The 12764-nt window shown below is 58.5% G+C and overlaps 1 protein-coding gene across 1 annotated transcript in view; it reads left to right on the top strand.

Annotated features, from left to right (window-relative positions):
- The first annotated feature begins 2235 nt into the window (after positions 1-2235).
- Positions 2236-12764, top strand: part of STX1A (syntaxin 1A) — a 94842-nt gene continuing 84313 nt past the window's right edge. Inside the window, exon 1 of the mRNA XM_075169089.1 lies at positions 2236-2301. Within this exon, the coding sequence (XP_075025190.1) occupies positions 2272-2301 (30 nt within the window). The 5' untranslated portion in view covers positions 2236-2271. The remainder of the gene's footprint in view (positions 2302-12764) is intronic.

The raw sequence follows: 12764 nt of genomic DNA on the forward strand, positions 1-12764 counted from the left end.
CGCCAGGGGGCGCCGCGCCCCAGCGTCCCCACGGCCGCGCTTCCCCGGGCGGGCCGCGCGCGGCCTGGTGGCTGCGGGCACGGGCGCGGATCCCGAGCCGAGCGCCCCGGGAAGTTGGGCAAGACACGGCTGGTGCCCGGCGCAGCAGAGGCGAGCGTCAGGCAGCGCTTGGCTGGCGGGGCCGCAGGCAGCAGGAGGAACAAGCGGTGCTTCGTTCCCTGGAGCACTGCCAGCCACAGGCGGGGGTGTCCGCCCGTCCGTGCCCGTGGGGCTTGGGAGGACAAGTCACCTGCTAAGGGAGGACGAAGGATGCAGCTTGAGAGCAGCATCTCTCAGCCTGGGCGTCCCCCCCGCCACAGCTCTGGGCTGCTCCCGCGTCGCAGGGAGACCTTCACGCCCCCAGCAGCGAGCCCCAGCGCGTTGGGAGGGAGCACACGGAGGGGTCAGGGCTCTCGGAGGCAGCGGGGAGGCCACATCCCCGTCCTGGAGCCGAGGGCAGCGGAGAGTGAAAGGCCAGGAGGAGGGCTACAGGGAAGAACTAAAACTCACCAACACCAGGTTTATCTGTGGTGGAGGTGGTGGAGCACCGTGAGGGGAGCCCCACTGTGCCCCCAAACCCCGGGATCTCATCCTGCAGCCACGTCCCTGCCAGGCGCATCGGGAGCCCCGGGCTAAATCCGTGTCTGACAGGCTCCCAAGAAATCTCTGAGCATCTCCTCCGACACAGGCAATGTGGCATCTCCCAGTCAGCTGGTGGTCCCTCATTTCATACCCCACAGCAGTTTGCTTAGGATTCATGCCATTTTCATTCTCTAAAATCAGTCCGAGTCCCTCAGATGTTTAATCCGATCATCTTAATTTTTCTATGGCAACATTTAAACTCGAGCAGGGTTTGCTCAGGCCTTTTCTCATCGAGACGTAGGTCCAGTTCCAGGGATTATCTGCTCAGTGCGTGAACCTGGAGGACCATGGGGAAGAGGTCTTTGTCAAGACACTGAGTTTTGATGGCTGGATGTTTCCCAGGGAACAGGAGCGGAGTTTTCCTGGGACATTTCTGCTTGACTCCCACCTGGCTGGTTTAGGACACCAAAGGCTATTCCTGTGTAGAGCCACTCCCTTCACTGGTGGCTCTGGAGCTTCTCCCTGGCACAGGAGCACTGTGAGAAGGAGACTCGAGCCGCCGCACCAAGCGCATCCCAGCGCTGGTCACCCCAGGGATTCTGGACACATCCAGGGCTGCTGGAGCTGCGGCCAGTGGCCCTGAGGCTGGACCAGCTGGCCCCAGGGCAGCCCCAGAAGGCAGAGGAACCTGTGGGCACAGGCTGTGGGAGGTCCCGCTCCTGCTCTGTCCCTGGGAAAGGGGGTGCACAGGGGTGTCTCCCTGACACCGCCTGTTCCCCCAAAAGCAGCAAACTGGCACCACCTGTTTGAGCCCTGCTGGTGCCCCACTGCTCCCTGCGAGCCCGTGGTTGGGGTCCCCCAGGGTGGACCCCCGCGCTGCCCCTGCCCGTCCCTGGGCTGGGGGTCAGTGCAAGCCCCTCCTGCTGGTGCCCCCAAACTGTGGTGTCTGCCGCATCCCTGCCCCTGCGCTGCCGCTGCCCCGGGGACCCACAGGTGTGACCTTGCAGTCGGCCAGGGGTCCGTGTGCCCCCCGGGAGAGCCCCTTGACGTGATGTCCCACAGGTGTGCCCCCCGGTGTTATCCCCAGGTGGGAGACCCCAGCTGAGCCCCGAGTGTAAGCCCCAGATGTGATCTCCCCCTGATGTTATTCCCAGGTGTGACCCCCCCCCCCCGAGTGTAACTCTCCCAGTGTGGCCCCCCCCCCCCGTGACCCTCCCAGGTGTGCCCCCTCCGGTATAAGACCCCATGTGCTCCCTCATTTGACCCCCCCCCGGCGACTCCACCCAGTGTTGATCCCCCCCCGGTGTGAGACCCCATGTGCCCCCCCTGGGTCTGACCCTTCCGGTGACTCCCCCCCCGCTTTGACCCCCCACAGCTGTGTCCTCCCCAGCTGTGCCCCCTCTTCGGTGTTCCCCCCCCGTTGCCTCCCCCCGCGGTGTGACCCCAAAGTGTGACCCCCCGGTGCCCCTCCGGCAGTGCCCTCCCCCGTCGCGCCCCCCCGCCGCCGGCCCCGGCCCCGGCCCCGGCCCCGGCCCCGGCCCGCTCCCGCCGCCGCTCCGCTCCGCCCGGCTGCGCGCATGTGCCGCGCCCGCCCCTCCCCCGCGCGGCGGCCGGACCCAGCGGCGGCGGCGGCGGCGGCGGCCGGGCAGGATGAAGGACCGGACCGGGGAGCTGCGCGCCGTGAGTGGGGGGCGCCGGCCGCGGGGGGGTGCGGGCAGCGCCTCGGCCCCTGCTCGGGGGCCGCCCGGCGCCGCCTCGGCCCCTCTCCCCGGGCCGGGGGCCGCCGTGCCCCGAGCGGCGGCGCCGGGGGGGGGGGGGAGCTGGGCGGGGGAGGCCGGCGCCGAGCCCCACCGGCCCTCGCGGGGGTGTCGGGGCGGGAGCGGGGTTCCCCGGGCTGCGCCCCCCGTCCCCACCGCGGGCCGCTCCGGTTCCCCCGGCGCCGGGCGGCTGCGTCTCCCGGGCGGGCGGTGCGAGCCGCGGGCGCTGCTTTGGGGACCCCATCTTCCCCGGCACCGGGTGACCCGGGGGGCCGAGCCGGCCGCAAGCGATCCCGGTCGGAAAAAAATAAATAGAAATGTTTATTTTTACCCGGAGCAGGGAGGGCAGCGCCCGGCGGGGATGCTGCGGGCAGAGGATGCCCCGCGGGCAGCAGGGCCCTGCCCGTGCCGTGCCGGTGCCCAGCCGGTGCCGTTTCCCGCCCCGGCCGCCCCGCTCTGCACCCATTTTGCTTTTTCATCCTCCTGGCTCTGCTGATGTCATCTGGCCTGGGAAGAGCCCGGGGCCACGCAGCCCTTCGGGTGCTGCCTCGCCGGGGCGACGCCAGCCTGTGCCCGTGGTCCCCTGCCCGGCGCTGCCCGGTGCCCCCCGCTGCCCTTCGCCGCCCGGCCTCGGCACCTCCGCTGCAAACGGCCGCTTGGCGCCCGGTGCCGTGACCGGGGGTCCTGCTGAGGCCGCGGGGGTGAGCGGGGCTTCGCACCGTCTGTGGCTGCAGCCTGTCCCAGGGGAACGCCCGGGCCCCGTGCTCTGCCCCGCCGGTGGGGCACTCGCAGCCCCTCGGAGACCCCCCGTGGGTCATGGGGGCTTGGGTGGTGGAGAGCAGGTAGCAGCTTCGATGCGTGCCATGGCGGACCCCTTGCTGTCCCTTTGCTGCCTGTCCCCTTGCCTGCCAGGGACTGCTGCGGCGGCACCGCGGGCACCCCCCTCGCTCACACTGGGGTGGGGGGTGCTCCCGCCCACGCGTGGGTCCGAGGTCTGCGGCGGGCAGCGGGGATGCCTGGAGGTCGAGAGAGCCTGAAATCCCAGGGCGCTGCTCCGGCATCCAGCCTCCCGTCTCGTGCCATCACACCAGCACTTGCTTTGCTGCTTTTTACTGTTTTGGTTTTTTTTTTTTTTTAAATTACTTCACAATTGGGTCTGCCGAGCCGCCTGGGAGGCGAGCTGGGGGGTGTGTGGAGAGGGAGGCGAGCGGGGGTCCGGCCGCGCCATCTGTGCTCCATCCCAGGGGGGTGACCTGCAGGAGGGGAGGGGGTGACCCAGATGTGGAGCAAGGGGTAGCGGGGACGACTGTGGGTGCCCAGGCTGGCTGGTCCCCGCAGAGACCCCACCGGAATTGCTTCAGCCGGGAGTTTGGCTTGATCTGGAAAGCGCCAGGAGGATGGAGCTGGGGTGACGCCAGCAAGGGGACGAGGGGGTGGCTGTCGATGCTGGAGGAGGAAGGGACTATATAAAGAACAACTGCACCCTCCCCGCCCAGCCGGAGTGCCTGGAAAGCACCCAAACAGGGGGCTTTTTCTCCACCAACAGCGCAGGCTGTGAAATAGGATTGGAAAATAGACTTTTTAATAATAATAGTAAAAACCAGCCCTGTGAATGTCCTCTTGGCAGCCAGTGCTGGCTGAGAAGTGATGCCGTAGAGTATTTTAAAATCTCTCCATTCCTTTAAATATGTCTTAAGAAAAATAAAGTGCATTTTTGCCTCACTGCTGCTGCTGGTTCCTTATTCATCAGCCTAATGCTGAAGGGCTGCGCAGCCCCCGGGCGCAGCATCCTCCCTGGGGCTCCCTGCTGTATCCGGGGGCTCCTGGGGATGGAGGTCCAGTTTGGAGCATCCAGATGCCCCGGAGCTGAGCGGGTGCCCATGCCAGCGCAGAGCCTGGCAGGGCTGCAGGGAGTGGGGCAGCGCGTGTGGGAAACGAGGATTTACAGCCTTGGTGATGCTGGTCACCTGGGAGGAGCGAGATGCTGCAGTGGACGGAGTATAGGAAGTGTTTGGGCTTGTTTTTCCTGTGCTGCCAGTAGCCAGCCTCATTGATAGCCTGGGCCAGTTTCTTCACGTTTTAATATAGTGTCTAAATTCTGCCAGGGATGATAAAAAAGAAGAATTAAAAAAAAAAGAGCTGGCTTTATTGGAGCCGAGGAGGGGATGCCGGGCTTTCACTGCTGTGCAGAACAAGAGCTTCATGTCTTAATGGGATTTTTAAAATGGAACTTGAAATTAAAAATGCTAATCCCATGTCTTTTCTGAACCTTGGTGCTCCGGTTGTGTTCAAACTCACTCGAACTTATCTAGTGCGCTGGGGTGGTGGTGCCCCCAGGCCTGCTCTGAACCAGGGGCAGGAAATTTAGCTCATGGCTGAAAAATGTCCTCTTGTTGTGGAGGAAGAGCAGCCGAGGACCGGCCATGAAGGATGCCCAGAACAAGAGCAGCAGGTCTTTGCTCTCAGCTGCTCGTGGGTAGGTGCCACCGCTCTGGCCACGGGTGGTGCTCCTGCCCATCCGGAGCAGAGCTGGAGCCTGTCCCCTTCCCCGAAACCCCCAAAAGCAGCTCCTCCTGCTGCGTTTGTCCCGCTGCAGTGTTGGTGACAGAGCAGAGATGGGACAAAAATTATCCGAAAAATAATTCATTTTGCTTTTGGGACAGTCTCTAAGCTGCTTCTCCCTGTGCTCAAGGCACCTAATATGTCTTGATTTAGGCTCAGCTTGTGTTGCGTCCTACAAAGCTTGAGGAGGGCTGATGCTCAGGGTGCTGCATTATAAAGAGCCATCAGCTGCTGCAGATGGAGGAAGAGCCTGAAGCTCTGCTCGGCGTGTGAGGACTCTGCTGTCCAGGCTCAGCAGGGCACCACGGCCAGGGTGCTGCACCAGGCTGGTGTGTGCGTGCAGGACTGCGAGGGTCCCACGCTGCTCCGTCCTGCCTGGGAGGTGACAGCTCAGTTTGGGCGAGACGTCGGGATTTCCAGGGTGGGAGACAGGACCAAATGGTAAAATAATTATGAATGATGTTTTGAGAGAGAGCGGGAGGAGGTGAGGGAGATGTGCAAGTGTGATAGGATCACAGGGTGGTTTGGGTTGGAAGGGATCTTCAAAGACCATCTAGTCCAACCTGTGGCCGGGGCAGGGACATCTTTCCCTAGATCAGGTTGCTCAAAGTCCCGTCCAACCTGACCTTGAACACTTCCAGGGATGGGACATCCACAGCTTCTCTAGGCAACCCGTGCCAGAGTCTCACCACCCTCATCATACAACATTTCTTCTTATGTCCAACCTAACCCCACCCTTGTTCAGTTTAAAACCGCTGCCCCTTGTCCTGTCAGTGCAGGCGCTGCTCAAAAGTCTCTCCCTCTTTCCTAGAAGCCCCCTCTAAGTACGAGCGGCCGCAGTAAGGTCTCCCCGGAGCCGTCTCTTCTCCAGGCTGCACAACCCCAACTCTCTCAGCCTTTCTCCACAGCAGAGGTGTCCCAGCCCTCGGACCATTTTGGTGGCCTCCTCTGGACCTGCTCTACCAGGTCCATGCCTGTGTTGTGCTGGGGACCCCAGAGCTGGATGCGGTGCTCCAGGGGGGTCTGAGGAGAGCGGAGCAGAGGGGGAGCATCCCCTCCCTCGAGCTGCTGGCCATGCTGCTGGTGATGCAGCCCGGGAGATGCTTGGCTTTCTGGGCTGCAAGTGCACATTGCTGGCTGATGTCCCATTTGTCACCCACCAGTATCGCCCAGTCCTTCTCCTCAGGGCTGCTGTCCGTCCATCCATCCATCCATCCATCCATCCATCCATCCATCCATCCATCCATCCCCCAGTCTGTGCTGGTGCTGGGGGTTGCCCTGACCCAGGTGCAGGACCTTGCACTTGGCCTGGTTGAACTTCACGAGGTTCTCATGGACCCACTCCTGCAGCCTGTCCAGGTCCCTCTGGATGCCACCCCTTCCCTCCAGCATATTGGCTGCACCACTCAGCTCGGTGTCACGTCCAAACACACTGAGGTGCACTCGATCCTACTGTCTGTGTCGTTGATGAAGATGATGAGCAGGCCATGGAAGTGGCACTTGGCAGTCCCTGGTCTCAGAGTGCCCTGTTTCCAGCAAGACTCAATTCCCTGCGCTTGCTTCCCCATTGCTGAAGCAGTGAGATGGTGCCAGGGAGCTTCAGGCTGCTGTAAGTTGCCTGCCCAGGCCAGGAGAGGGGGTTTCGAGGAGATACGGGGGCTGGAGGGGCATGGGGGGTCAGTGGCTGGGTGGACCTGGATGGTTCGGGTCAGGGTTGCTGTTGCTGGAGGAACTCCACGCACTTGGCGTTACTGGCCATTAAGAAACAGGTGGTTGGGTGATTTCGGGAGGACGGGACTCTGCTGTCAACATTTCATACAGCCAATTAGCAGAATTTCCAATAGTTAGTGATTTTTGATGACTGTAGCAGTTGCTGGGCTCTAATTGGCCTGGGAAAGACCATTTATCGGCTGACAGATCCTCTCCCTGTTCTCTACCAGGCAGTGCTCGCCTGATGTTTTATCTTGCAATTACATGATGGAAGTCTTCCTTGAGGTGCTAGGGTGGACACTGCCCAAATCGCATGTTTGGGCGCTGTGGGGAGAGGTTTGGTAAGGCCACCGTGCTTGAGGGATGGTGTCCAGGCCTGGCAGGTTTCAGTGCTGGCAGAAGCTCCCCCAGGATGATGAGGACCTTCTCCAGAGCGGTGACAGGAGGAGGACAGTTTCAACGTGGAGGTCCCCTTTGGCCCCCAGCACAGACCTCGTGTGGTGGGACTGGTCATCTGTCTAAGACTGGGGGGGCGTGCAGGTGTTTGTAGGACTGAAGCCTCAACGGTTGCTTGCAATGAAGCAAGCGTACAAAGTGATGGTCACATTTCTGATGACCTTCCCGTTGGGTCTAAAGGCTTGCCTTGCTCAAATGAGTGTTAATTGAGAATAATTCCTCCGGGGTTTGAAGAGTTGCTCTTTATTTCATGTCTAGCTTTTGTTTCTCATCATACCTTGTTTTGGAGTAAGGAGGTGTTTCCCAACCCATGCCAATGGGAGGGGCAAGGGTGCAAAACCAGACCTGCTTTACATGTCACCAGCTTGCAGAAATGGTCGAAATGGTTTTGTGGGGCCCTTTCCTCCTGCGCCCATCGCTCCTCTCTGGCAGCCGTTTTCAGGTGCCTTTCTCCAGCGATGTCTGTATGTCTGTGCCGCGCCGTAGCCTCCCCAGCCGGCTGAAACCCCCCGCTCCTGCCTGCCTGCCGCGTCCCTGTTCAAAGCACTGCCTTCTGCCCGTGGGAGTTGCGGGGAGGTGTGCGTTAAAAATAAAAGGAGAGAGAAAGTGAAGTCGGCTCCCGGTCCGGCTCCATGGATCCACCCTCTTCCCTCCTGCAGCAGCTGAAATCTGCAGCGTGGCCCCCCAGGACTGGCAGCCAGACTCCATCCCCTCTCGTTAATAACCCCATGCTGCTCTGGCTGATGGTTTCTCTCTTGGGGGCACAAATGTGAAGTCGACCAAAGTTGCTGTTTGCAGCAGGAGTCGGGTCTCGTTGATCTCCATCTGGGCAGTGGGGCTTTTCCCCGTGAGCCACCCCCCGATGCAAAAGTCCCTGCTGACCCTGGAGATAGAAATATTTGCTTATTTAAATGCTGTCTTCCTTTCCTTTTTTTAACCCTCTTGGTTGCCCGGCATGCTTTCCAGCTCTTCTATTCAACCAAAAGGGTCACGTAAATAATTCAGCTTCTCGTCTTCCCTCACCCATCGGGGAGCTGGGGCTGTCACGTGGCAGGTGGCAGCCGGCAGCTCTGTATTACATGTCCGCAGCCCGCACAGCCGCCTGGTCTGGCTGTAGTCGGTGGGGTGGGTAGCGATGCCGAAAAGCTGATTTTCTGAGGGCTGGAAGGAGCAAAGCTGCTGTGCACCATGGCTGCCCTTGGACCATGCCTGGCCCCACCATCTCCCCGCTGTGATGGTGTGTCTCCAGGGCAGGGAAGCTTCTTCGCCTGCTCCCTCGTGGTCCTGGAGAGCTGGAGGGGGTGAGACACGGGTGAGTCCTTGCTCCCTGGGGTCTGCCGGGCTGTCAGCCAGGCATGGTAGAAGATAATGGAGGTGATGTAGAGTGAGCCTGCAACGCCTGCCTTGCACGCTCTCCATCTGAGAAGTTTTTCTGCTCCCCAGCAGTTTTGGGGTCCTGGGCGTCCCTGTGCTGCAGGGATGCTGTTAGCAGCAGTGGGCATGCACCCGAGTGGGGCAAGCCAAAGAAAACTTAGAATTGGGAAGACCCTTTGATGTGCTTTAAACACAGCAGCATGCAAAGCCCAGCCTCTAGGTCAGCTCTGGGTGGTGTTTCATGTCCCCACCCCGGGAGGAGGCTGCGGTCTGCAGTGGGGGTCTGCACCCCGCGGGGGATCGGCGCGATGGATGGGGGTTTGGAGGACAGGCGGGCTCAGCCCCCACTGGCACCGGCCTTGGAGGGGGATGCTGAGCCCTGGGGTCCCTTGCTGTCTGCTGGGGAGCTCAAGGTCCAGTGCGGTGAGGGCTTGGTGGTCCCACTGAAGTCAAGCTGAATGCAGAAATACTTTTTGTCTCCTGAAACCTGGTGCCATGCTGTGGACGCCGAAGAGTAATGAGACATTGCGTTCGCAAGCCACGTGCGTTGGCTGTGCGCTGGATGCCTAAAAGGGCTCGAGCCAAAGGGGTTTAGACTAGTTCCCATTGTTTTAATTGCAAGTGTCTTTGTCTTTGTGCAAGCTGCTTGGAGGCTATACAAATGTTTGTTTTTCTATGTATCTCTCCGTTAACAAGATTTCTCAGGAAATATGCAAAATTATCACTACAGGCAGAATACGTACAGTAAGATCTCCCCAGGCTGCACAACCCCAACTCTCTCAGCCTTTCTCCACAGCAGAGGTGTCCCAGCCCTCGGACCATTTTGGTGGCCTCCTCTGGACCTGCTCTACCAGGTCCATGTCTGTGTTGTGCTGGGGACCCCAGAGCTGGACGCGGTGCTCCAGGGGGTCTGAGGAGAGCGGAGCAGAGGGGGAGCATCCCCTCCCTCGAGCTGCTGGCCACGCTGCTGGTGATGCAGCCCATATGTCTTTTTATGTGATGCTGGCGGTGATATTTGGAGGTGAACCTGGAGGCACCCCGCTGCCATTCCTGCAAAAGGCCATAGGCATGGCCCTTGTCTACTGCACTTCTCCATTACCTACTCCACACTAATGTGTTTGAAAGCTTTGAGGTTGAGGGTCCCTTTGAGGTTGAGGCCAATGCTGTGTGTGGGCGGCTGCGTTTGAGACCTTGCTGTTGCACACAACCTCCTTGGCCCATTCCACAACCTTCTTGAGACCTGTTGTAGAGAAGTTGCTTGTCGCTGCTGCCATTGGACAGCCATCGCAGGACTACAATCATCGAATCGTTGAATGGTTTGCGTTGGAAAGGACCTTCGAAGATCATCTAGTCCAACCCCATTGCTGTGGGCAGGGACATCTTCCACTAGATCAGGTCCTGACGGGGTTGTAAAATTCTGAATCTCCTGCCCAAAATTCTTTGTGTTCATTTGTTCTTAGGTCAGTGTTCTCCTTCTGCTGGAGAAGGTTCCTCCTCCCTGCTGCCTGCTCCTCTGGCGTCCACCGGCACCTCGGCGTTCACCGCCAGGTGTAGGGGACAAACCCGGGCTGCATAGCATCAAAATCTGCTGCAAGATGGGACTGAGCTTTCTGTTAATAGTGCGGTATTTCAGTTTCTAGTGGATACTTACAGCCCCGGGTTTCTTTTCCTGGGAACTAACTAAAAAATAATTAAAAATAAAATCTTCTGCTCACATTGTCCTGTGAGTTTTCAGAAGCTCACTGCCAGCTGTGGCCACTTCCCGTCGTGCAGTACTTCTGCTGTGATGTCTGCTGCAGATTTTCTGGTATTAAGTCTTCCTTTTCATCTGCCGTTGCTTTCAGATGTTCCATCAAGTCCTGCCAGACTTCGGGTTTGTGGTGTATGAAACAACTGTTCGTTTTGGTTTTGCAGAAGACATTTGCCTTCTGGGAGGGTCGGTGTCTCACCTGGATGGTGCTAAGGTTCCTTTCTATGGTCTAGGCAAGAGCACCAAAGAAACGTCATTCCCATGTTTGAGCATTCATGACCATTTGAGCAACCTGGTCCAGTGGAATATGTCTCTGCCCATGGCAGGGGGGTTGGACTGGAGGATCTTTGAAGGTCCCTTCCAACCCAACATGTTCCATGAGTGTCTGTTTGTAGGCAGTGCAGTCTGATTTGAAGGATAACCATTTTACAGACTGCCTTGATTTTCACGTGTTGATCCTTTCCTGGTGACACAGGCTGTGGGAGCTGTGGAGCTGCCTGTGTTGCCTCCTCTGCCTGAGGCTTTCCTTCTCTTTTCACCGGCAGCTTCTCGGTTCAGACCTCATGGTCACTGGTGGGCATCACCAGGGCTTTGTGTCAATTATAGAGCACTTGGTAGACACCAAAGCGTGGTGGTGAGCCTGGCAGAAACCTCTCCGAGTGCTGACTCTGGCGAATACGCGATGGGGTGGAGAGGAGAGATGAGTGCCGTGGCTGCAGGTGCTTCTGCTGCCCCCGTGAAGCTCTGGTCTGCACAGCAGCAGTAACAAGGATGGTGCCACTGCCAGAAGGATGTTAAGAAATTAATTTCAGATGAATTTTCTGCTGTTTTCCACCCAAATTATTCTTTAGCCATGTTTGCAAATTTGTACAGTATTGGCTGTAAAGTATCGATGCCTTTCCAGTAGATCATAGTACTGTCCATGTTTTAGAGCTACAGGAGGAGGTCGGTGAGCTCAGCTCCTTGCTCTCTGCAAGACTGGTGGCACCTCTGTCACCTCTGACATTTGTTCTTAATAGTTAAGTGGAATTTTACATACCTGCTTCTAAAACTGAGTTTAAGAGTTGACCACAGCTCTGGTAAAAGGCTTGGGCTTCGTGCCAAAGGCCAGTAACGTAATTCTGCAGCAATGAAAGCCAACACCTAAGGACAAAACTCTTGGAAGTCCTGTTCTCCCTTGCACTGCTAGTGTTGGAAATTGGAAATGCCTACTGACTCATGCAGATGTTGCTGAATGCTAAAGTCATTTGTGCCTTGAACTTTTATTCATCAAAATGTTGTTAGTCGGAAGTATGGGCTGGTTTTGGTGAATATTGGAATTGGACATAGCTGAGTTGAGGCCTGCGTGCTTAAAATCCCCAACTTATTGTGCTGCATAGCTGTACTATATATATAGTCTGCAACAAATGCTAAGACTGAAGCTGTAGGTAATTTAAGCCGTGGTCTCAGGTGGTTCAGCTCTCCAGGGCACTCTCCCGGGAGCAGACCCTCCGGCAGTCTTTGTCCTCAGCCTTGACACCACCTCCCTGAAAACCCTCCGGAGCAGGACTTCTGCCTCCGGACTCCTGAGGAAAGACTTGGTTTGGCTGCTGGAAAATGCTAAAGCAAACCCTAAGGTGTGAAGGGTTAACGCAGCCTCCCAGGATGAGGGTGGTGGTAGTTTGGTGGGTAGGAGACCCATGGGTGCTTTGGACCTTGTTCACGTGAAGCTTCAGCAGCAGAGCCGCAGTGACCTGCTCTTCTGCTGCCGAGCATTGCAGAGCTGGGCTGGGATGTTTCCAGGGATCTGGGCATCTGTACGCTTTAATACGTGTCCTGTAGGCTTTTTAAGATGGCTGAGAAGAGATCTCGGTGCAGCTTGCTGCTGAGTTATTCTGACCTCGTCCTTCTTCTCCACGATGGGCGCAGCCTCACGTCGGAGCCATGGGGAGCAAGCTCTCCGGGTGCCGACAGCAATGCCCTGGGCTCGTGGACTTGGACGCAGGGAACAAGGCAACTGCTGTTGGATCCCCATGTGCCGCTCCGTGCAGGGACGCGGTCCTGGCCACGACCCACTGCTGCTCAGAGAGCATCCCCCCACTGAGCAGCCTTGTGTTGTGCATCCTGCGGGGCACTTTGGTTTTGGTACAGAAAGGGCGGTCATTTTGCAAAGAAAGTCAAGCCCAGATGGCTGAAATTTTTTAGGCTGGGCAGATCAGTGTGGAGGCATCCGGTAAATAAAAAAAAAATAGATTCAGCCTGAAAGCGAAGCCGGCGAGCAGCATCCTGCATCTCTTAGGGACGAGGCCTTTTTTTCCTTAACTCAATGGTCCCTAAAAGGGGGCTGTTGTGGCTTTTTCCTTTCATTGGGCTTTTGTGAAGCTTGCCTTATCTCTGGTGGGGATGGGAGGCAGCGCGTGGTGTTGGACCCCGCAGCCCTGCGTGGCAGCTGGGGGCAGGGCTAGGGCTCGCTGCCTGCTGCCTGTTTGTGCGCGCAGGCGTTCCCTAGGAAAGGGTCAGCTCGTGCGGTTGTGAGTGCCGCTGGCAGGGCTTGG

Source organism: Calonectris borealis, chromosome 19 (assembly GCF_964195595.1).
Source record: "Calonectris borealis chromosome 19, bCalBor7.hap1.2, whole genome shotgun sequence".
Classification (NCBI taxonomy): domain Eukaryota; kingdom Metazoa; phylum Chordata; class Aves; order Procellariiformes; family Procellariidae; genus Calonectris; species Calonectris borealis.